The 26,333-nt window shown below is 39.6% G+C and overlaps 1 protein-coding gene across 1 annotated transcript in view; it reads right to left on the bottom strand.

Moving 5' to 3' along the window:
* The window catches only part of myt1b (myelin transcription factor 1b), a gene marked incomplete at both ends in the record, with an annotated part of 37,984 nt that overhangs the window by 6,624 nt on the left and 5,027 nt on the right, over positions 1 to 26,333 (bottom strand). Inside the window, 11 exons of the mRNA XM_079803223.1 lie at positions 3,838 to 4,028; positions 5,505 to 5,719; positions 7,701 to 7,820; positions 8,119 to 8,209; positions 8,461 to 8,595; positions 10,646 to 11,596; positions 12,393 to 12,679; positions 13,357 to 13,419; positions 15,593 to 15,623; positions 16,847 to 16,901; positions 20,141 to 20,241. Coding sequence (XP_079659349.1) covers positions 3,838 to 4,028; positions 5,505 to 5,719; positions 7,701 to 7,820; positions 8,119 to 8,209; positions 8,461 to 8,595; positions 10,646 to 11,596; positions 12,393 to 12,679; positions 13,357 to 13,419; positions 15,593 to 15,623; positions 16,847 to 16,901; positions 20,141 to 20,241 — 2,240 coding nt within the window. The remainder of the gene's footprint in view (positions 1 to 3,837; positions 4,029 to 5,504; positions 5,720 to 7,700; positions 7,821 to 8,118; positions 8,210 to 8,460; positions 8,596 to 10,645; positions 11,597 to 12,392; positions 12,680 to 13,356; positions 13,420 to 15,592; positions 15,624 to 16,846; positions 16,902 to 20,140; positions 20,242 to 26,333) is intronic.

Here is a 26,333-nt window from a genome sequence, read left to right on the forward strand (position 1 = left end):
ATGTGATAAAAATGCATGTGATTACAGAAAATATCTTTTTACATTTTAAAGAGTGACGCAAAAGTGTGGTATTCGGGTATTGTGGGGGATTGTCATTGTGTTGCAGATACTAGGGTGTTCAGGATTTTTTTTAGCACATTGCTATTTGGTTGCTAGGGTGTTGCTATGCAGCTGAAAACTTGGTGTTCTGTGTGGTTGCTAGGGTGTTGCTATGCAGTTGCTAATGCGTTTATGTGGTTTAACATATTGCTATGTGGGTAATAGAGTGTTGTGGGTATTGCCAAGGCGTTGCTATGTGGTCGCTAAGATGTAATGGGTGAAGATGTGATAAAAATGCATATGATTACAGAAAATAACTTTTTACATTTTAAAGAGTGGAGCAAAAGTTTGTTGTTCGGGTATTGTGGGTGATTGTCATTGCGTTGCAGATACTAGGGTGTTCTGTATTTTTTTTTAGCACAATGCTATTTGGTTGCTAGGGTGTTGCTATGCAGCTGAAAATATGTTCTGTGTGGTTGCTAGGGTGTTGCTATGCATTTGCTAATGCGTTTTATGTGGTTTAACACATTGCTATTTGGGTACTAGAGTGTTGTGGGTATTGCCAAGGCATTGCAATGCAATTGCTTAGAGAAGTAAAATTATGCAATGCAATCTGAGTAAAATGAATGAAAGGATTAAGCTTAACAACAAACAGTTATTACATGCGTTCCTATTATTACACACAATGTGTGCAGATGTAGACGGATGATGGATGGATTAGTATTAAAATGGGCATGTTTACATATTTATGTGAGTGCATATGAAGTTGGAGATGTGCACACACAGTAGGCACTGATCCCAGAGCAGTCCCAGTCTGATTAGCGTTGAGCCACTGGGCCTTTCTGCCCATTAATCTTCCCCTTTTATCCCCTCCTGCTAAAAACATGTCAGGAAATCGAAAAATGATGAAGTAGTCACTCCCTGGGCTGAGGAGAAAGCTTTCTTTCTTTCTTTTCTTTTTTTTTAAAATCACAATATTGAGGACAGAGCTTCTCCAATTACAGTATAGATCCCAGAGTTCTCCAACGGAGGAGGGGGAGATAAGGCTGATAGATTATATCTTTGGGTGTGAAAAGGGAAAAGGAAAGAAAAGGAAAAAAAAGGCAGAGGAAATTGAGGGAATGAGAGAGAGATGCCCTCATTAGCATTAACCATGGAAATATTGAATAAAAGAACATGGAGCACCTGGTCCTGCCCTAACTAGGGAGCTCACTATCAACTTAATGCAATAACAACATGAAGAGGAGACAAGGATGAAACGAACGGAGGGACAGATGAAAGGGAGGGAAGATGACGCAATAAGATCTCAACAGCAAGCAAACGCATTCATGCTAACGCTACATTCATCTGATACAAACTCTGCTGAAGATCAATCTCACGCGGAGACAGACTTTATTCAATGAATGGATGCTTACCATTACAAACCACTCTCATTAACTAGCTACTAAACATCTGCACATGGTATGTGTGGTTAGCAATGTCGTGGAAGCTATTTTGAAACCGTAGCTTGATAAGCTACAGACTTCTCATAATTGAATGTAGTTAAGCTATCTAAAGTAGATTTGCCATAACAGAAACAATGAGGATCTTAATTGGGTTGACAGAATCACATTTGAACACATACAACACTAAATGCAGCTAATAAGACTAGAAAACACCCTCATTTAAATAAATTATTCCAAAACAGTGATTGTAAACTACATTTTATTTCACTACAAAAACAGACTTCTGAGAAAACTGCTGATCAAAGACTCAAATCAAAGATGAATTTGTGAATTGTTTTTTGAGTCAGTTCACTGCAACAAAACAACCATATGAACCAAATTGCTAAAATTACGTCCTAACACTACTTCAGAGAAAATGTTTGATTATTGCCTCAGCTAGCTTGGTTGCAAGGCACACATTTTGTCAAGCTACTCATTACTAGTCAGAAAAATTAGCTTGTTAGCTAATAGCGTCTTTATAATCAAAACAGCTAAGCCACTAAAAATGTTGTTTAGTTATTAGAGTCACTACTTTTAGTCGGTTACTAATCTATATGTATTGGCAATGTCTGGCTGCTGGCTAATGGCAAAAAAAATACATTAAAAAAAACAACTTTCCTTTCCTCTTTCCCTCCCTACTCTAGCCTGTGCTACACTGAGAAATGTACACGGACTAAGTATTTCAGGCACTTGTTGCGCTCACTCGACTCTTCATGACCAATCGCTTATTGTACCCCCAAGTTGTAAGTCGCTTTGGATAAAAGCGTCTGCTAAATGCATAAATGTAAATGTAATGTTTGCCAACTTTTTTAGCTGAGTGTTGTCTAGTAAATAGTTATCCTACTAAACAATAGAAGTAAACAGTATCCTATTATATAGAAGAAGAACTGTTCTTTGAGTATCTTTAAAATAAATGTAGGGGTGCGCGGGGCACAACCTAACACGGTGTTAGTTGTAACACACATGGTTTAACACTTTCCACACATGCCAGGATGACGAAACCTAGTGTATTTACTAGTTGCCATATCAACATTATTTAGAGAAAACATTTATTTAACTATAGCAAAAGTAAATTTCTTAAGTTTATTTTTCATCTCTGTTTTTTGTGTTTATTTAACCACTTCAGCTCTGCACCCCCTCACCAACCCACTTGTGGGTCCAATATTACATCATCATTATCATTTGAAAAAAATCTATAAGTTGTACAGCACAAAACTAGACATATATGGTATCAACTTTCTTGATAACCCAATCACTTTTGCATTTATGTTACATAGAAAAAGATAATAAGGTCTGAATTTAAAATGAGACCATTTTAATCTATTTACTCCAATGTATGTGGGTAGGTCACTCTTTTAAATTCAGATATGTCTTATTCTCTAAAAAAATCTAAATATGCTGCAGAGCTGAAGTGGTTAAAATAAGACAAATCTGTTTTTATTTTAATGTTATATCTGTTATTTAAGAGTTGAGTTAGATCTTTAATGCGGATCTAACCAGCAGAAGACACGAGTCGGGTTTAAATCCCAGTTGTGCAGGTGGGGCATGTTGTCACACTGAGATCCTAGAACTACGCTGTTATATTCTATACTTTTATGAATTCTATTGAGAAACCATGAGAAAGAGGTGAATAAAGACTGAGAGTCAATGTTCAGAAGTTATTCATTATTATTATGTTTTGAACTATGCTGTATAGATGTGTTCTGCTGTGTGTTTGTGTCAAACTCAAAAATTAGTACATTTCTAATGATTAAAAAAATGCACATTATTTTATTTGAAAAAGTTAATAATTGTATTTTATTGACAAAATATTTTAGTGTCTTGGATATTTTTTGATTGTATCAGCTGTCATATGGTCATGTTAGAATGTGCCCCTCACATGTTACAAAATACCCCACCTATGGGGCAAGTTGTCACATTACACTTCCATTTTTGGGGGGTAAATCAAGAAAAAAGTATACACTTTATTAATGAAACAAAACCACATAATTGTAGTAGACATGTGTGCAATTAATGTGGGAAAAAATACATTCTCTGAACCCAAAGTGGATTTACACAAACTGAGAACGTCTAAAAGCATTAGGTTGTGCCCCGCTCTCCCCTAATTTTTACTTTTACACAAAATGTGCATGATTTCTTCCCCGCAAACCAGTTGAACTAAACATGTGTGTGTACATTTTGTTGCGTTATTTTTTCCCCCCAGAAACCATTTAATGTCTTCTCTGTAAAGCTGACATAAATATAAAAAGAAATGAACTGAGTGATAGTTAAACGTCTGAGTTAAAAGTCTGCATTATATGAGATTGTTCTGTACCTTATCTGGGTGTCTGATGCTGAGGTTCTCTGGTCTCTCCCAGCAGCGTGTGGACAGGTTGAGGATTGCAGTGGCAGCCATGTGTGCAGCTTCGGCATCATGGGAATAATCATAGCCACTGGAGGAGCTTTTTACATAACCACCATGCAAGCTGGGACTTGGGGGGGAGGCTCTGGGGAATGGAGGTTTGGCTGTGGGCAAAAGAGAATATTACACTAGTTAATAATAATAGCAAAGACTTGATCCTTCCATTGAAGAGCACTCTATCAAACTCACTTACCGCGGTAACAATTTAGAATAATGTTCCATCATTAAATAGGTACCTATGCAGGAAGTAATGCATGACAAATACTACATTAACACTTCATCTACTACTATTAACTCAAAATCAGTAAGTAACAGCAAATTTAGGACTGAGATGGTTCTTTATTAGGTATTCAATGATGGCTAAATGAGATTAGCCTCAATCAGAAGTATTAACTAACTGTGACAACTTATAAATGACCAATTCATTGCTAATCACAACATTAACGTGTGTCTTTTTTACTCTGAACATAGTCATAAAATGCCTCACTTATTACTCAAGATCACTAGTACTGAGTTAGATCACTAGTAGTTCTTGCAGAGTGACTAGGTATAACACTTGAGTAAAAAAAAGAAAATCTTCAAGAACTACTAGTAATTTCAACCATTATTTTAAAGTGAAAAAAGGAAAAGAAAAGGAGTTTTTCACTTTAAAATGATGGTCCAAATCACTACTAATTCCTGCACCAGTGACTAGGTAACACTTGAGCAATTAGTGATGCATTTCATGACCATACTCATAAAATTACTTCTCAGACACACGTTAATGTTGTGATTAGTAATTAATTGGTAATTTATAATTTGGCATAGTTAGTTGATCGTTCTTAACTCTTTCCCTGCCAGCGTTTTTTTTTAAGTTGCCAGCCATGTTTTTGATCATTTTCACAAAAATGCCCCCAGAATATTTTGTTGTATAAATATCTGAACATTCATATATTAAAAGAAAGAACAGAGCCTCTGCTTTAAAAAAAGATTGTATTCTAGCTTCGTTTTTTATCAACACTTGAATTTGCGTAAGTTGAAATCTACAATGTGCATAAGCAATGGTTTTATCACTCGTTTCTGTTCCTTTTTTGCCTGTGTTTTGATCTGGAGATTCAGTACTCTTATAGAAGATGCGTAATATCGTCCCCTACTGTGTAACAGTAAAAACACGGAAAGCCAGACATTTTTGTCAATGGCGGGAAAGGGTTGTCTTATAATTGACGGAAAATTTGATCAGTGGTGGGGAAATACGATAACGAGGTTAATCTCATTCACTAATTATTGATTACCTAATAAGGAACTATCTCAGTCCTAAATTTTATATTCTGATTAGTTAATCTTGTTTCCGTATTATTTAATAATAGTAGCTGAAATGTTCATGTAGTTTTATTAATTTGTCCTGCGTTACTTCCTGCATAGTTACCTATTAATGACAAATTATTCTAAAGTGTTACCCTTACCGTTAACCTTCCTGTATTACAATAAAGAATCTTGAAGCTTAGTCATACTATTCACAAAACACACAATTTAAACACATATCTGCATGGCTAGAAGTGTATTATATATAGCGTTCATAAAGCGTGACTAATCCTGCTCACATTTGAAGGCTTTGGGTGAAGTTTCGCTGGTGTGCATCTTTGGGGCGAGCATGCGCTTGCCAAACACCTGCACGTCGAAGCTTGCATAATCGAAGGACACCTTGGAGTACTTCTCCAGCTCCTTGGCCAGATTAGCGCGTGGCGTGGCGGGGACGAGGCTGGGCCTGTAGCTGCCGTGCGGAGGAATCTCCAACTGCTTCACAAAACACATGGGCCTGAAAGAAATGGGTAGCGAGCAAGCGAGAGAGAGAGAGAAAGAGAGAAGGCTCTGTCATTTTCTTCCTCTACAAAAGAATCAATATCCCTGCAGTGAAGAAAAAAAGAAGCATAAAAGGATAAGTGTAAGTGAGCATAAAAGATCAAGAGTGAAAGAGTGGGCTGGAATTAGACAGCAGAAGAGAAGCGGAATTGAAAGACTGACAATGAGCCAGAGATACAGCGAAAAAAGAAAAAGGAAGGAAAAGTTCCACAGATAAATAGCCGGTAAAAGAGTAAATGAGAGAGAGAGAGAGAGGTTTGAAAGCAGGGTGACTGAAGGAGAAGAGGATTAAATAGTGTCTTATCAGCACTGAGCACATTAGCATATCGTATAGCATGGAATTGAAGCACTAAAACCGACTTCTTTTCCTGAAGAACCATGAGCCCTTGCGGCCCTTTCTCTGTTCTTAAGAAAAACTCTGTAAAGACATGTTCCAGAACCTAGTGAGTTGCCTACTGAGGCGGGATTTTAAGGCATCATAGATGCGCCCGATACAAGGACTATTCAAAAAAGGTAGGCAACTTAATCATGCAGCTTCCAAATACATCAAATTTTAGCAGCATTGCATGTGTCCTTCACATTATATTTAATATTTGTGCGAGCAATGTAGTTTGTTTATATTCTAGCAATTAGCTAAGCAACATGCTAATGTCAAAGCAAAGACTGTATATATAAACTAAGATGGTTCACTTATTTTACTATGTATGGGAGAATCGTGCAAAATGGTGAAAAAAAAGCGAATCGCCAAATGCCAATTGGTAAAGTTATTGCATCACTGCAGCTGCACTGGTTCCCATATAAACAATCAGTGTCCTGAGACTCGTGTTCGCTTATTGGTTGGATCAACCTGAAATGGATGTTTTTTTTTTTAAATGTAAAAAACAACATTTATGGTATAGTCCATGTCAGATTTTGTTGCCGTGTTGAAATATGGTTTTGAAATGTGATTTCTGTGTTTCCCTTGTTCAAGTAGGTGGGAATTGGTTTCGCATACCCAAAATAGCTGGTTCGAATATGGCCGCTGAGCAAACTGACTTGAAAGGGACTTTGGTCAAACTCCATTGAAGTCGAATATGCAGTGCTGAGTGCTGCTTCCATGCTGGTTAGGATGTTGTTTTAAAAGTAGGCAGTAGACGGCTTGCTAGGTTTTGGGAACGGACAAAAGAATGCCAGCATGCGGTTGTGCGTGTCATTGTGGTCAATGACACTGTGTTCTGTATTTAACATCATTAGTGGATTTCAGGCGTAAACCAGACGCGTTTTGAAGGAAAACACGCACGCAAACACCAACGTGTGTTATGATCTGCGTGACAATGGCATGTAAAGTATATTAGCCTCTGCTTCCTGTCTCTTCATTAGTCAGTGCATCCCATTAGCAGGGGTGGCATGCGGAGCCGTCAGAGGTCTCTCTGGTGACTTCTCATTGTCGACATCTTCCCTTAATGGGCTTTCTCAGTGAACTGACGCTCATTTAAATCAGAATAACACTAATAAGAGAGGACTGCTTATTATTTTCATAATCCGCATTGCTTTGTCTGACCACAGACATGCTTCCTGAAGGAAAGTAATTATTTTTCCAATACTCCATGCCCTGTAAGTCCCATAATTAGCTTATCAGTGGCGTAATTAGACTAGCAGGTTTGAGGCCCGATCCCAGCATGAAATGGAAGGCTGTGCTCTATTAGAAGGGCAAAGGAAAGGGAGAACCGATTTTCCGAAACGCCTGACCAATCATGCTGCGGTAAGTGAGTTCAGTCCTGCAGTGACTGATAGCTGTGCTAACCAACCACAGCAGGAATGTTTGACAAACACATTCTGCTGACATAGAAGCTGAAGGACAGGAGGAGACCGAACATAGGAGTAAGTCTGCTGTTGCTGGGAAAAACAGGAGTAAACGCTGAGGTTTCAGTTCCCGGGTTTGTTTCATTGGGGCTCACCTGAGTACACGGTCAGAGTTTGGGCTGCCCTTGATGTGCTCGCCCATGGGCTGGGGAAGGTGTGGCTTGTCATGACCCTTCGAGAGCTTTTCGGCAGCAGCGATGGGACATCCGGACAAACTGATGGAAGAGGAGGTGTGAAAGAATGAGCGAGGAGAACACACTACAATCTTAAAAATAAAGGTTCCTTATTGGCATTGATGGTTTAACATTTCCACAAAAGATTCTTTATAGTGGGAAAAGGTTCTCCAGATTATCAAAATATTCTTTACGCTAAGACAATTTTTTTTTAGAACTGTTGGTTGAAAGATTCATTGGGGAACCCAAAATGGTTTTTCTATCCCTTTGGAACCTGTCATTATGTGGATCAAATGAGTACATTTGGAGATCTACGATTCTGAAATAGGAGACTCTGTACCTGCGGTGTGTGTTGCGGTTGCTGTTGACATGACCCTGACCAGTGCATCCTGGTGTTGGGCACTTCAAGACATTCTCATGCATGGCCAAAACTGAGAACAAGCAGAGTGCAGAAACATAGCGAGTCAGCCAATGAAAGGACTTCTTGACCCCCCCCCCCCCCACCCCCCAAAAAAAACAACCTTCAATGCCTGTTCTACCAGCATTGAAGAAATAAGTGACAGGTTTAGGAAAGGACATACACAATACTAGATGTCTAAAATACAGATTAAAGTGATGCTTTGTCTTTTTTTTCCTGCAGATTCAATCAAAAGGTTTCAAAAGTAGTTTGATGTTGACTCACTCTCTGGAGGGATCCGATCTTTGTGTGGGCAGCCTGACAGACTGCGGTGGTGGGGATAGAGTCCGGTCACGTGACCCGTTCCATCACACCCGGGGGTTGGGCATTTGATCTCTCGCTTCTCTGATCTAGAACTCTCTGTGGGCAGCGAAACACCTGTCAGTCAAACCTTATCTGAAGACATTATCACTTCTGTCAGGACACAAACGCACAAAGGACGTGCATATTACCGCACACATTACGCACAAACACGCTCTCCAGTTTCATGCTCTCTGGAAGTTGTAAAGTTGCCTTTGGACCCATGAGAGGGCACATTTACGGTGATAATTACGGTCATTATGCGTGCAGGCAGGTGGATGTTTCCATTCAAGATTATTATCTTCGGTGAGGGTGCGCTGGGGTTTATTGGACTATCTACTGAAAAAATGGAGCTCATTAAATAGACTTTACCATTGGCAAAGCACATCTCCATATTACACAGGAGGAGAGAGTGAGAAAGAGTGTGTGGGGTCCAGGGTAAATGAACGAAGGTGCAAGGACAACGACAAAACCGAGAGAGAGCGAGAAAAGGAAAGGGAGAGATAGTGAGAGACACTGAGAGAGAAAGAGCTTGCATGTGCGCTCCAGTGGCTCCTTAATTAAATGTTGAAATGTTAACGAGACATGCACCTCCTAATTAAAACTGGTCGGAGCGTGAGGAGGCCAGTTATAGAGGGGGTGTGGAGCCCTACCGAGCGCTCGGCTGGATCCAGCGCCACACGGACCGGGCACGGTGCCAACCGAGAGCAGAACAACACCACAAACAAAACCAATAAACAAATAAACACGTGCCAAACCAATCTAATTACACACACCCTCTCTCCCCTTCAACTCTCTCTCTCTTTCTAAGTGCTTCAGTAATTATAGACTAAGGCTGGAGTTTATCTATGGAAACCAATTCATTTGACCCATTTATACTCTCCAGATTGCTTCCCCCATTATTAATCTTGCAGTTCTTTGCCTGAGCGAGAGCTTGCCATTTTAATCTTCTTTCTGATTAATCATGTGTGGGTGTTTATTTATGAGAATTTGTTGATATTTGAGCGCTTGTGTAGGGTGTGTTGAAAAACGCATATGTGCGATGTTTAAATAGCACTCTGAGTGCACTTCTAAAATGGTTTCTCGCATTAGAGTGTGTATACTATATATCCATTCCTCAAACACAAGCAGAAAGTATTTGAATCCATTTATGCAAGAATGAATTTCAGTGCAAATTGTTCGTGGACGTCAATTCAACTTCAAATCGCCAGTGGTTGTGCAACATCTCGACATGGTTTTTATATGAAATCATTTTTATGTAAATGGTCGCATCACTGCTAAAATGTAACTAAGAATGGTTCTGCAAAGTCTTTACTCTGTTTTTAGGTAAAAGCATATTTCCATAACTTGCATCACTTTATGTTTTACATAAAGACTTAATATAACCATGCTTGTGAAATAGTCGCATTGATGCAACAATTTACAAGGTTTTTCCATAAAAAACTATGAAGATGCAGTGTAAAGACTTTGCATAAGTGTTCTTATATAAATTGCAAAAGATTATGTACAATTTACACAAGTTTGTAAGAACGAATTTCGATGCACATTGTTTGTAAACTTCAATTCAATTGATGAGCCAGTGGTTGTGCAATGTCTTTACATTGTTTTTATGTAAAAGCATATTAATATAACTTTATGCAACAATTTATGTTATACATAAACACTGTAAAGTCTTAATCTTGTGTAAATGGTCGCATTGATGCAACAGTTTACATAGATACAATGTAAAAACTTTGTATAAGTATTCTTATATAAATTGCATAAGATTATGTACAATTTACTATGAATCCATTTATTTAAGAACACATTTCGATGCAAACTGTATGAGTCAGTGGTTGTGCAATGTCTTTACGTAAAACCATTTTCATATCATTTTATGCAACAATTTATGTAAAAATGGTTTTATGTAAAGATTGTAAAAACTTCATACAACTATGCGAGCGTAAATAGTCACATTGATTCGACATTCATGTAAGAATGGTTTTACACAAAACTTTTGTGAAGACTTTGTACATACATTATTACAAAAATAGTCGCACATGATTCATTTCCGAACAATTTAAATATCAATTTCACAGGGGTTGGGTAGGTAAAATGATAAAGATCTGACCTTTTCCAAAGCAGCTCTTGCGGATATGTTCCATATGTTTGCCAGGCCGTTCGTCGAGAGGAAAAAAACGGTGGTGTTCGGGAATGCGGCTGAGCTCACGATGAGCTTTGACCTGTTGGGCTTTCAAAGCAATGGCCTGCTCCAGCAACCCCAGGTTCCCCCGCATTATATCGAACATCTCGGACTCGTCCGCCACCGTTGAGCGTTGAGACAAGCTGTCGTCGTCCCCATCATCATCATCTTCATCATCATCATCATCATGTCCGTCCACGTCGGCATCCCTCTCCGACTCCTCAGACTGCACTTCGATAACCGCAAGAGATGCTGTGGCGGCCTTACTGGAGCTGTAACTTTCTGGCAAATTGAGTTTGTGGGAGACATAGTCTTCCCTTATGTGGGATCCCTGAGTGGCAGTGATAACCGAAGGGGCTTCTCTCTCCCCTTCCTCTGCAGATTTAACTTCATTGTACTCCTCCCTGTATGCCGCACATTTTTCCATCTCAGACCTCAGCTCCTCATCATCATCCTCATCATCTTCTTCTTCTTCATCTTCTTCTTCATCTTCTTCAGCCTGTTGTGTTTGCATCTCCTCAGTAAAATACTGGTGGTCTGACTCATTCTGGGTCTCAGTGCGCATGTCCTCTTCTTTATCTTCCATCTCACCTGTATGTCCCATCACTCCATTCTCCCCAGTCACCAGAACTCCTACTTCGTTCCCCGTTTCCTCGGTTTCATATTCTTCTTTCTCTTCTTCTTCTGGTTCCCTAAAAGGGCTTTTATTTTGTGTTTCCACTGTGTCGGGCTGTTGTTGTTGTAGCGACATGGGACCATTGTTGTGGTTGTTGAGGTGGGTCATTGAGTTGGCCACTATGTGCTGATAGTTGGAGAGATCCTCAGAGGATGAGAGCTTGGGCTTGTCTGTGCTGGATGCCTCAATGATGATACACTCCTCTGTGTGAGACAGAAAGAAGGATGTAAATGTTAAAATGTGTCATTTTCAAAGAACACGTTGAGGTTTGACTCTCAAATTGTCTAGTGCATACTATAGCAGCAGAAGTAGATTGATAGTTCCCCCCAAAAAAGGAAAATTCTGTCATCATTTACTCACAGTTCAATCCTGTAAGACATAATCTATATTTTGAAAAATGTCTCAGTGATTTTGTTTTGTCACTGGGGTCCACAATGTTGTCTTTCATTGTGTAGACAAAAAAAACACAGAGACATTAAAAAAATCTTCTTTTGTGTCTCAAAGAATCTTTGCAAGACTTTGTATTGAATCTTAAAGGATTTGGTTTTTATTCTAAACTGTTTATGACAACTCCTGCAGCTTTTTATACTCTCCAGTAATAAGTAAAATCTCTCAGGGTTCTGTTTTTTCCCTTACTTCAAAATTTAACAAGACCGCTGTCTCACATTCTTACTGCACAACAGCTTATTCTCTGGCGTTTATTGTTACCTGGGAGAGATTGGAGCTCTAACATTGACAGCAAAGAATAACCCAGAAAGTGCTGCGTTTGTCATACGCATGTCAATGATGTGACAGTCAACTAGTTGTTAAGTGCCATTCTGTTTAATATAGCACAAATCAACAGAATTCACTCTCAAAACAATGGTTGTGACTCATAAAAATGTTTCAGTCACTTTGGTTACAGAGTGCATTTTTCATTCTCTGTGTATGAACATAATTGTATTTATCGTCCCAAACAAGACTGACAACCATATTTCGTATTCAGTTTTCATCCCTCACCTTCATCACCACCCTCTTCTTCTGTATTAATGCTCTCTGTGTTCTGTTTCACTTGCTCCTCTTCTTCTCGCTCTTGATCGCCAGCCTGCTGTGCTCGTTCTTCATCCTCCTCCTCCTCCTCGTCCTCTTCCTCCCTCAACTCCGTCTCTTCTCCGCTCCCCTCACTCTCTGCATTGAAGCCTTCGTCCATTGCCAGCTTCAGCGGGTGGGACTTCCTCTTGGAGGCCGGTTGCTCTGACTCTGCTTCCTGTAGGCGCCTTTTTCTGGCCAACGGGCAACTCAAAGCACTGTGGGAGAAGAAGAATTGGTGAGAAAATTTGACGAGAAATACAAGATGTACTTTTACAGTGCAAGTGGAAAAACAATGAAAGCATGCAAACTACACACATGCAAGCCAAGCATGCCATGCTAAATGGTCAGAAAACTCAGATGAGGAATGGAAAGATGTTGGAAATTGACCTGTAGGGGGCAGTGTGCTGGCTATAAGCCTTTATAAATCAAAGCCAGTTGACTGGAACACTTAATTATACCACAATAAAATTGAAACAGAGAGAGAGAGAGAGAGAGAGAGAGAGAGAGAGAGAGAGAGAGAGAGAGAGAAGGGAGGGAGCGGTGGAAGCTGGAATTCAATAAAGCCCTCACCTAGAAAACCCTGCTATCGGACGGGCAGTGGAGATAGATCTATAAACATGAAGCGTCTCAAATGGCTTCCTGAATGTATACATGTGTAAATAAACATAACTGTAATATCTTTCCAATAATCAATACCCTGCCTAAAGACCTCTATTAGGAAAAGTGAGAGTAAGAGAGAGAGGGAGATTGTCATTATTAGAGGAAGAGATGAAGATTAAGATGATCTAGTCTACGGGCTGAACAGCATTTGTGATCAGAAAAGGCTATGTGGCCGCAGAGGGAGGTGAATCAGGGGCTAGGGAGCACCACACGGGCATGTCATCTGTCGTACCTTCTGTGTCGGGCATATTTGCCACTGATATGGCCTGAACCATTGCATCCTGGAGTAGGGCAGCTGAGCAGACAGAGGGGGGTCAAATTAGAGATGCTTTAAAGCTTTTGTTTTTTCGTTGTGCTAAATAGTTCATCAGGAGCCGTATTTCCACGGCCAGCATAAAACAAACAAACATAGATTTTCAAATTTAGCAAAATAATTGCTTCGTCAATACGATGGAGCTGTGATCGATTTCCGTTTCCTGTGGCTACCCTGCTTTCGTTTCATGAAATCCCTTCAGTCTTTCACAGAAATCCCTAGTATTTTGTATTTTGTCAATTTGTTTCATTGGCATTTTCATTTATTACCAGCAAACAGTTCCCAAAATTTGAACTCGAATCATATCTTTATACGCTCACAGGTGTTCAAACAGGATCTCTGTCTGTGTGTGTGTAGTTTGGCGATATTTGCTTGATGACAGATGGTTGCTGTGGCAGTGCATAGGCATCGGAACGCCCATCATTCATAAACGTCAACAAATTTAGATTTTTGACCGTTTTTATGGCAGAAAAGGCTTTTTAAAAAAGTTTTAATTTCCAACTTGGTATTAGTAAAGGAGGAACGCACAATAGAGCTGTGGTCAAATTTGTATCGACCAATAAATGTGACTTTTTAAATATCGTTATAAACAGTGTATTTATACAACAGTTAGTTCTGGTTCTCGAATCTGATTGGCGGAGAGCATATTCTACTAATATCGCATGGTAACCGGTTCACAATTTGTATCCCTCCACTCGTTTCTTCCGGATCTATACTGGCAGCATTTCTCAAAGCATGTGTTAATGGCGGAAGAGCAAATCCACTATGATTTTACAAATTACTACTGTTATTGTGAGTTTTTAGGTTAGAATATAGTTGTTTAGACCTACATAGCGCCTTTTTGATCATTTGTTTGGACGTTTTTGGAGTTGTCGGCCAGTCCTTCGGGAATTTGCAGCTGGCTCTTATGTAGATAGTGGGATGAGATATGAGATATAATTCATTTTGGGTATATCAAACGGGCAATCTTTGGCTTTATTAATCTATTACTTCTTCCAGAGCAAATCGATTTTGCTAAGGGCTAAGTTGCAAAGTTTATTATATTATATTTTTTAAATTACATTCTTATTCAACTTAAATCTTGTACTAAGAGCGCTGCCTTTGTATTTTTCACTGAACTGTTTGCTTGTGTTTATTTCTTCTGGTACAAACTACTTATAATTTTATAATGGCTATTATTGTTAATTTAAATATTATTGTCCAATAAATATATATATATATTTTTATATAAAATAATTTGCCGTAATATTTGGTATTGAGAAAGGATCCGTTAGTGATTGTGATTTCGACTTCAATGAAAGTTACATTATTACGCCATTAGATGGCGGCAAACACTGTCTTTATGAGTGAGTCAGTAGCTTTTATTTTAAAAGGAACTGAAACAAGGTTGTAAACAAGGACGTTACTTTAAAACAACACCTTATAAGACGCAACCGACAAATGCATTCACTAGTCCTGTCATGTGAAATCCTATTTTCTTTTAAAAGGATACTAAGACTTTCCTCAGCGGACATTCAACAAAGATAAATAATATATATATATATAAAAGAAACACACAAATGTAACTACAAACTTAGCTAGATACATGACATATCATGTCTTGAAGCATTTACTGATTTACTGTATTATTCTGTTCTACTGCAGTATGAAAGCATCTTTCGGTCATCTTTTGAGCAGAGCTCTATTTAAGATCTGTGACAGAAAACGGCCGTGAGCAGCTTCAGTGACCCTGACGGCTAGCGAGTGTGTTTGATGCCGTTATAAATTCCACTCTTGTAAACTTCATAGTGCACTTGACAGTGAGATAAGCTGAGAATATGAGACTTTAATATCCCTCACTCCCAGACTTGGTATTGTTGGGTCTATAGGTACAAACTAGCAGACACTGGCCATTTGAAACAAATGCATGATCAGGCAAACAAAAGGACCATAAATAACCTGTGGACTCCGTCCGTGCATTTATTCAATTTCTATAGCTGTCAGTCATTTTGTTGATGGTAATTATTGTTGAAAATGAGTTTGTTACATTCAAATGGTTTTTGTTTGTAAAGCAGCGTGCATTGTGAGCCAAATAATGGCAAAACATGATCAAACATGGATTTAAAAAAAAGAAAAACAATGGCATATTTAATTTTACAGAACTAATCTGTCTTACCTCAGCTCCTGTCCAACAATCTCAGAGGGAACTGCAGAGGGAGAGACAAACAGGAAAAGAAAAATAAGCAGAAAAATCTAAAGTTGCAAATAATTGCATAGAACCACAATCAATAAATCACAAATATATACAGACCCCAGGAGGCCATATGCAGTACCATTCATGACTGCATTACCAAGAAGAAACACACACACATGCAGTACATATACATACATATACACAAACACCTGAGTCAGCCAGAACATCGAGCCTTGATGATGGAAAAAATGTACAATATGCACGAATCAGCACGAAAATATGATTAATTGTCCCAGTTCAGTTTAGTGGTGAAATCAGAGCAAAACTGCCGACGGTTAAAAAAACTAAACAGCTTCTCTCTAATCAATTTATTTTAAAACAATAAAAACTGTCAAAGAAACGTAACGCAAAGAAGAAATGATTGTAATATGTTGGCTTTAAAGGAATTTTCAGGGTTCAACATGTTTAGCAGTTCAACAAGTCTAAAAAACCCCTAAAATAATTAGTTAAATACATTCCAAATAATAAACTCTAGTCATGACCATGTAACGTGGTTACATTCACATTATTTCACTATTTCACAAGGTACTATAAGATGAAACTTTTGTATTTTGTATTGAAACTTCACCTACAGAAATGAATAATTCATAACCAGGAGTTCATCTGACATTCCTTCTGCTAAAAGGATGATTTACAGCTCAAATAACACACATTTTTTTTATGACTGAATTCATTTTCTTGAACCTTCCTGGATTCTTTAACCCATATGCTTTCATTGCATGTGTATTATTAAACTTTTTTACAAACTCAGAGATGAGTCAGAATTACTCTGATGGTGGTATTTGACAGTATTCACAGACCCTGTCCATTGAGCTGAACTTTTACTGAACCCAGATCATTCTTCTAAAAACAAACAGTTGGATAATCTGGTCATGCATATAAAATTGTAATATTTCAAAGCAAAAAACTTTGGACATTGCATTTGGTTGAACGCTCTTCTCTCTCTCACAAAGCTCCATTTAAACGTACTGAATGGTGCATAGTGAATAGGATTTTCTTGCAAAAGCAACCTCTGGAGACTCCAAGAGCGGGATTATTTGAGAGAAGCTAAAATATTAGATATGCCTAGAGCCAACATATAAGACATGCTCAGCTGACCAGTGAAAGAAATGAGTTTTAGAGGTGAGAGAAAAAGAGAAAGACAGAGCGAGAGCAAGAGAGAGAGGGTTCACTGACCTCTTCCTGCTTTGGACCGCGTGCGAGTGCGCTTGTCATCAGTCTCCAAACTCATCTGTCAGAGAGAAATGGAGAGAGTCAGGACTACAACGATAGATAGAGGAGAAACAGACAGGGACAAGCTAACACACACACACACACACACCATACATTCAGGTTAATGAAGTCATGAATAATGTATGCAAAACACACTTTCATAGTGTAAATACTCACTGGGAGCGCTATTTCTCTTTTATATTGCAAACACTGAGACAGAAAGATAGATCAACAGAGAGATGAATAAACAGACAAAGAATGACAGATGGACAGACAGATAGAAAGAATGAGACAGAAAGATAGATACATACATAGATAAACAGACTGAACAACAGACAGATGGATAGACAGAGAAAGATTAAACCTTTAAATTGCAGTACATTTTTGCAGTGTTCTCCCTCCGAACCTTTATGCATCCCTCATCAGCTTATAAATGACTGGCCCTGAACAATAAATCTGATTGGACGGACACAGAGAGACACAGCAGTGCGTGGCATCTGCCAGAGGAGCCCATTTGCGTTCACGGCCCCATGGCAAGCTCGAGTGGTAATTACAATAGCAATATTAACCGCAGCGATAGAAATAATACAAACACAGGCACTCCAAATCACTGTAATTCCTCCCGCACAGAGTCCCCGATCGCTACACTCTCTGCGCTTTCTGGCACAAAAGGAGCAGGTGTCAATCCCTCTCAATCTCGCTCACACACACACACACACACACACACACAGACGCGGGGAAGTCTGCTCACTGTAAAGCCATTGGATCTTTTCTGGCGGCACAATGGCGCCATTAGCTTTGATTACTTTACTGCGATTTAAATGGAACGGAATCCTTGAAAATCCACGAAACTCTCTCCTTTTGACCCTCCGCGAGCGCTGCTCACCCCGCTCCCAGCTGCCGCCTTTAATACAGTGCTGGAGCTGGCAAGGGCACACTGCACTTTCACAGAGGAGTTTCTCTTTCACACGCTCCCTTTCTCTTTCTTTTTTATCCCTGCGCACTCTCTCTGGCAGTGCCACTTCCTGTTGATTGCCGACTTTTCAGCACGGGCGGATAATGAGTGAGTTGTGTTGCATTCGAGGGAGTTTGCGTATGGGCCGATGAAAGTTGGCTGTGTGTGTGTGTGTGTGTGTGTATCCGGGCAGACAGGTGCACAGAGTCTCTCTTCCTCTCTCAGGGGTGTTTTGATCACAAGCACACACGTGCTCGAGCAACAAGCCGGCTTTTTGTGCGCTTCACACACTCTGAGCTCGACTTGCCAGCCTGGGAGGAAAGTTTTCCCACATAGATGATCAAATAGAGACGGCGGACACAAACACTGAGCGTTGTGTTTGCACGTTCGCCCATCTGCGAGTCTTCTATGCCCTCTCTGTATCTCTCGAAACAAGCTTTGTGACTTTCTGACCCCCAAGCACAAAAGCCAGGGGCAGATGCGTGTCGTTTTATTCTTTACCCACTGTAGCTTCCTCTAGTCTTTCACTGCCGTCTCCTTCTATCTCTTCAGTGTCAACACATGAATCAAACAGGCCGTGAGGGAGCCCGCACGGCTTTCATGTTTGTGTAACCATAGCTACGCATCTCTTTCGAATAGGTGAGCGCATCAGAGCTCGCATTCCTTTTTTATTTCAAATTCCAGCTCATTAAATCTTTCGTTCGTGCGAAGGTGTTTGTGATGAGCAAGACAGTGTCATCTTTCTTTCGTAATATCATTCAAAGGCCTTTTAATGTTTTCAAAACCTGTCCTTCCCCTGCGTTTTTAATTACGGCTGTTGGCAGAGAAATGAGCGAGGGATTGTGAAAAGGAGGGAGAACTGGAAAAGGAGCATGGGGACGTTGAAATGAGCGCAAAAATTTGGCAGAAAAATGCGAACGCTAAGATAAAGCCAACATTTTTTTTTTTTTTTTACCAGTTAGAGTGGGATAACGTCCCTGCATCCCTTCGGGCCGTGTGCTACATTATTAACTGTGTCCCCCGTCTTCTCCATACAAGCGGACGGAGTCGCTCCTTCGTGCTCTTCTGACAGCTCTATGTAAATTGCTGGCTGGGGGCAATGACTTCACAAAGAAGGTCACCCCTCCTCCTCCGGTGCGCATAAATGAGCCTTTTATTCATTTTCGCATTTACAAGCAGAGGATGCAAACCAGGCCCGGCGTGGCAACCGATGCTAGAGTGACAGGACTACTGACATCTCCAAAATTACCTGCGGAAAGCATCGGCCAATTAAAGAAGGCCGATGCGGTCGCCAAGGAGATCTGAGCCATCCATCAGGGGAGCGGAGTTAACATGCACTCTCACGGCCTGATTGACAACCGAGAGAGGTTTATGTTTGCGTCCGTGTGTATAAACGCACACTCGCGTTGCTTGTGTGTTTTCTTTAAAGAGCTCGCGGTAGCATGAGAATAAGCTCGGCTCTGATTCCTTTGCACACAGTTGGATGACGCTGATCAGTCGGAGTTTGGTATTATCTAATTGGATGCTCTTAAAAGCGCTGCCTGCAACAGCAACCCTTTAAACATTTCAAATTAGATCGATAAATCAATCGCTTCAGATGAACTCTTTCCATCAGAGTGAAAAAAGAAAACATTTATGGGCCCATGGGAGAGAGTGAAGACTCTCTTACTCTCGTTTTTTTCCCCCTCTCCCCCATTAGAAATCTCTTCCAGTGAATTTGCCAATGCAGAAGTGAAAGAGATAGACGGTTGAAAATGTGGTCTGTTCCAAATAAAAAGCATGAAGAAAGAGTGAAAGAGGAGGAAAAGGGATGCATCCACTTAAAGCCAAAAACACACACCTAAGCAGAAAGTGGAAACGGGGTGGGGGGAATGAGAGAGAGAGAGACTTTCTTTTATGTTGATGAAAGATAGCAAACAAAAGCAGCTCAAGGACATCCCCGCTTTCAAACCTCTCCAGTTTTCCTAAATAATGCAAGAAAGCTCTAAAAATGAAATTAGGTTGAGTCGAACAGCCCAATTCTTCATAATTACGGGGCGCGGGACACTTTAAAATCTCAGCTCATTCAGAGGGGGGGGGGGGGGGGGTGGGTTAGGTTGCTCTGCCAAAACCCATTCTAGGTCAAGCTGGCATGAACTGCGCACATCGTGGTAATACAACGCTGACTTCCTTTCATAGTGTGCTGACAGACAGAACTGATGAATGTCATAAATGTATAGCCCTCTTTCGCCCCTAATTGTGCCAACTTGGCAGGAAGCCCACGTTTCCGCGTGGCAATTGGCTGGCGGGCTCGTGCAACTCACTTTGATTGGTCGGCTCTGCAGTCTGAGAGAGGGCCGGCAGCGGCTGATCTTGTCTCCTCGCGTCCAGCGCTGGTTCAGGAGTTTCCCCCGGTACTCATTTTCTGTTTGAGAAGAGAGGGAGAGAGAGAAAGCAATAAATGAAAATGAAAAAAAAAAAATGAAAATGAAGGGAAAAGACAGTCATGTCAGCATCTGCGCTGGCAGTTGGAAGAGTTTTGCAGAGCGAGGCCAAAGGAGTGTTCGGTTCGAACGCTGTAACAGACTGATTCAGCAGTGAAACGGCCAGATCATCTCATCACCTGTCCACCTGCATCTGAAACCAGCAGCCTCAGCACAGGAAACACAACCCCCTGCATCCCAACAGCAAGACACACACTCAAGTATGTGACCCTGGACCACAAAACCAGTCATAAGGGTCACCCAAACTCTGAATAAATAAGCTTTCCATTGATGTATGGTTTGTTTGGACAGGACAATATTTGGCCGAGATACAACTATACAACTCATCTGGAATCTGAGGGTACAAAACAATCGAAATATTGAGAAAATCGCCTTTAAAGTTATCCAAATGAAGTCCTTAGCAAAGCATATTACTACTACTAATCCTTTTTTTTTAAATATATTTACGGTAGGACATTTACTAAATATCCTCATGGAACATGATCTTTACTTAATATCCTAATGATTTTTGGCACAAAAGAAAAATCGATAATTTTGACCCATACAATGTATTGTTGGCTATTGCCACAAATATACCTGTGCGACTTATGACTGGTTTTGTGGTCCAGGGTCACATATATATAGATATTTTTGTAAATATAAAACAACACGAGTAGCTCTGTCACTGATCCTAGACTATAAAAAAAGCGATATTTGTCTTTGGGTGTAAATGAATTAACTAATATAATATATTGACAGCACATATACAGTGCATTTATGTGTTAACTGAAAGGTGCTCAATGTCATATGTGTGAAGTGACAGTTTGACAGGTCATGATGGGGGGCTGGGCCTTTTACACATGTGACCTATGCACTTCTAATTAAAGAGAGGCGAGAACTCAAAAAAACTCACACTTGCACATACGCGCATACATATGCATGCTAAAACACCCCAGCTGGAAGCTCTGTCAGTCTGCTATTAGAATCAATCACTTTTGTGCATTTTTATTGAGCTTTTAGCAGGCAGGAGTGTTAGAGAAGGGAGGGGTCCCAAAGACTGGGGGAGGGAATTTGGTCAGTAAATAATGAATCAACCATAAATCAGGATTTTTTTCCCCCTCCTCCTTTCTTTTTTTCATCAGGGTAATAGTCCATCTCTCCATAAACCAGCACCCCACCCCCCCTCTGGCACACACATGATAGACACGCGTGATAAAAAGATAAAAGAATGTCCCAATAAAATCTGATGCAAAAAAATCCCCTCAGCTCAAGCGCAATGCATGTGCTATCAAAAGCGGGGCGTATTAAAATAATCATTATTTTCATCAATGAGTACGGATTAGCCATTGTTCATGAAATCTCACAGCTGAGACCCCGGTTCATAACTCACTTTGTTTAGCCGTCAACAATACCGCAGGCATCAAACTCTTAAAAGTTAGGTGAGAAAATCTTTTGTGGATTTCAACGTTCGAAACGCATAAAAAAACCTATTCTAACCCGTCAAGCTTTGACTTCAACATGATCAGAGGACATCAGAGAACTTTGTGTTGTATCATGAAGATCTTGAATCTCTCTGTCAAGCAAGCATAAAAAGTTTATGTAACATTTTTTTTTGTGTTGAGTAAAAATGATTTAAGTGAAAGGTCTATATATATATACAGCATGTTTAAAAAATGATATATAAAAAATATGTGCTGGGCAAACGATTAATCGCAATTGTGTGTACTGTGTATAATTATTATGTATATATAAATACACAAACATGCATATATATACATATATATATATATGTATATATATATATATATACATAAGATAAATTATATAAATATATATACAGTATATAATTGCAAATATTTCTTTATACCCAGTACACATATTATTTAAACACAAACTTTTATTTGGGATGCGATTAATCGATTGCCCAGCACTAATAAAAATAAAATAAATGATATATATGCACATTTTTACTTTACATTGCAAAAAGCAGGCACATTGCTTTTCTTTATATTTAAAGCATTTGGTTACACTTTATTTGAATGTATCATTGTTACAGTGTAATTATATATTTAAGTACTGAGTAATATTAACTAATTTAACGGAGTAATTTAATTACATGTACTGACTACAGGGTTAGGGTAGGGTTTGGTTTGCTTGAGGGTTAGTTGCATGTAATTATGCATAATTTACTGCTATTACTATGGTAAGTACAAGTAACATGTAACAAGGACACTGTGAAATAAAGTGTTACCATGAATTCTTACATATAAAGTATATGTGCACACTTATTATTCATATCATTTTTTTTATCAAAACACTTTTTGAAGCTATTGTTCCTTTGCAAATTGCAGTCTTATGGAATTTGGGTTCTTTTATCATAAGAATGAATCATCATCCCTATAAGAAGGATTAGTTTCAGTTTTGGCATATTGTAGTAAGAGGTAAGAAACATCTGCCATTCTCCTTTTGCCTCTTCTGCTCTCGCCTGTGTCCTTTCTTTTAATTTCCTCTCTTTACCTTTATCTCAATCTGGTGTTTTCTTCCTTTAAAGGGGGCTTCCATCTGTTTCTTATAGGGCACTAAAACTCACCTCACGAGAGAGCCAAAGAGGACGAGTTTGCTGTCAGTAAAAGAGGAGCCTTTAAACATACAGAGCTTCTGACTCTGTCGCTCTCACTTCCCCCGCTAACATCTGCCCTTCTCTCTTAGCAAGCACAAAATAAACAAAGCAGGCAGATCTGATTTGCCTCCTAAAACTCGGTGCAGCAGCAACAACCCAGAAAAAAGACAGGCAGGATGCCAGTCATCAGAGTTAGAAAGCTGTAGGGCATTGTCAGTAAAAGCATTTCCAATGCCCCTTACACACACACACACTCCCACGCCGGCACGGAACAAAACGCTTATTTATCAACTTTCAGCCCTCTTCTAAAAAGTGTCTACAACAGCACTACTGTGCACCCCCCCCCCAACGCTTCCTCGCTTTTTCTCGTTCTACAAATTTCAAGCCAAATAAACAGAACCGCGAGGCGCAAAGGGCTCTTTAAAATCTCACCATAAACCCAGGCCGTATAGCCGACTCCACACTTTCCGGCCTTCTGAAATGGCACGGCCCCAATAATCCACCCCCTCTATAACCTTGATGGCTCAGGTGCCACTCATTCTAAAGGGAAAGGCAACATTAATAAAGCGAAAGAGTTCATCATTTACACATGGGTTAGAGAGACTATTATCTGATTGGCTCCTCTGAATGTTGAGGAACAAGAGATTAATAAATGATCCGTGATACAGTCGAAGGAGACAGAGACGAGTGTAAACAAATCAAGAAAATCATGTCATGCAGCTGAAATCCATCATAGTGATGCAGGGTTGTCTGAGACAGACATAAATCCATAGTTTAGATTAAACAGGAATGGATGCCTTCACGGTAATCCACGGGTGACACATCTGCACTCTCTGCTCCAGTTAAGCAGGATTTAACTTCAACTTTGTGATTAGAGAACAAACAGAAAGCTCTTAGGTGGAAGAATAACGTTAGCCTGCGAGACACACTCAAACCTAATTATAAAACAACAACAATCCCACCAAAATATAGGCCTGTTTAACATTTGTGGCGCACTCATTGTATTATTCTTTTCAGAAGATTAAAAAAATCGACTTGCGCCTGAAAGTCAGCAGCAAGTAATAAAATTAGATTCTCCTTCATGTCAAAACGAGTCAAAGTGCCTTTGAGAGCTACCGGCTCTCGTTTTTTTCTTTATGACACACCACGGAAAACACCATGACAACCACGAGCAGCAGAAAGAGGCCAACTCAGAGAGTGACTCTGCGTTAAAGGAGCAATGGCAGAATTCGCCTTGTTTGGGCTTCTTAAATAGACAGGCTCTCAAGAATACGGACAAGTCCAAAGGTTAAATATCAATGTTCTTTAAAGCTTGGGTGTGCTTCCAGCCATGCCAAACTTGATTCATCCTAGTATCTTGATTCTAAAATGAATCTTTCAGATATGTCCAGTGCCTGTTTGTAGAGCTGCATCTGAAATCGCATACTACACACCCTCATACTATACAAAACGTACTTTTTTTTAGCGGTCACAAAGTAATTACTCAAAATAAGTAGCCTACCTACTCAAGAGACGTGTCTTTTAGTGCGTGACTGAATCATCACTCAACGGATTCTTTTAAAATGCCGGGTCATTCACGAACAAAACGAGTCTTATTATTCTTCTTATAATAAAATATCTTCTTATAATACAATCTGCCTTCAAGTCTGCTAAGAAGAAATTGCTTAAACATCATAAGCGTGATGAATAACGTGAATGAACAACATATCCCAGTTCATTGGAGATGTCGTGAGCTCACTTAAAACTCGAATGACTCGTGCCAGTCAAATTTTAAAGGCAAGGAACATCTTCAAACGAGAGAAAGTAAATGTATGGACATGTGAGTGAACGAGAACCTTAAAAGATCCAACACCGAACTTTAAAAGCAGGAATTCAGTTAGGCCTCCTTAAGTGAAATAAATGTAAATCAGCACACGTGAGTGAACGAGAATGATTCTTAAAAGAAGAAAACACCGAACAAAACAATGGCGCGCTTGTCGCGCAAGACTCAAACAGCACAAACATGCATTCTAAATCACCGATCAATTCAGCTGCATGCAATTCAGAGTTTCAAGGCTTAAAGGCTGCTCTAAATGGCACCTTTCTTCACTAATGATAGGGGCGACCCTGACCCTCGGCCCTGGTGGCGTGGCTTTCTGCTGTGCTCTGAATGAGAAGAGCGCAATTTGGACCAGCTGCTCCATTCCACATGTTTATTACTCTCTCCTCTCCGGCAAATCCACGGCACCTGCTGCAGCACTGCATGCATCTTTATTTTTTTCACTTTTATATCACTGGCTTCCAGGTCCTATGTACTGAGCGATAAAACAAGTGTCTGTTTTGAGCGTTTAGCGCCTTTGGGCAACCAAAATGAGCATTAGGGTTGCTATATAGCAAACACCCCTGCTTGAATATTATAGGAATTAATCCGCGGATAAGATTAAACGGCAATCTGTGAAGACCCAGATTTCATGATGCGGGTGAAAAGAGCGTCTGCATGCACCAGATGATCCGCTATAGTATCATTTGCATATAAGACTGAGCACATTGTTTGGTTATGTATTAACATGGCTGACTGAAATAACAGAGAAAAACTTGCGAGGATTCCCCCCACCGCACAGATAGCAGCATCCAATTTTATTAAACTCTGGAGGTTCCTGACGACTGCGCAATTCTGCGCAATTTCCGCAAACGGATAGGATCTTGTGAAAGTTATTACAAAAGCAGTTTCTAGGCGAGCGAGATAAAATAAAGGACTCCATGAATCAGGTGACCTTTGTTGTACACAGTGCTGAATATCATGACAAGTGGATGTCGCTAAAATGCGGCAGGCTACCAACACAACATTAGCAGCAACGTTAGGAGATACAGGTGTTGTAACCCTTTTTCGCTATGTATCTCAAACTTTGAGATATTTTGAGATTAGTTGAGGAATCTACAACTTATCTCAGGGCAGGGTGTATACTGGTAACAGAAAACAATATTTTAAATTTTGTGCATGCATTTATTGTGCAAGTAATCAAATGATAAAAAAATAAACATGTTAATGAACATGTTAATTCACAGTGAAAAACATTTGAATTAAAATCAGCAAATGTGACCCTTGACCACAAAACCAGTCATAAGGGTCAAGTTTTTGGGTCAATGGTTTGGGTCAATGGTTTGTTAGGATAGGCCAATATTTGGCCAAGATACAACTATTTGAAAATCTGGAATCTGAGGGTGCAAAAAAATCGAAATATTGAGAAAATCACCTTTAAAGTTGTCCAAATGAAGTCTTTAGCAATTCATATTACTACTACTAATACATTTTTGATACATTTATGGTAGGAATTTTACAAAATATCTTCATGGAACATGTTCTTTACTTAATATCCTAATGATTTTTGGCATAAAAGAAAAATCGATCATTTTGACCCATTTGGCTTTTGCCAT

Source organism: Gobio gobio, assembly GCF_949357685.1.
Source record: "Gobio gobio genome assembly, chromosome: 21".
In the NCBI taxonomy this organism is placed as follows: domain Eukaryota; kingdom Metazoa; phylum Chordata; class Actinopteri; order Cypriniformes; family Gobionidae; genus Gobio; species Gobio gobio.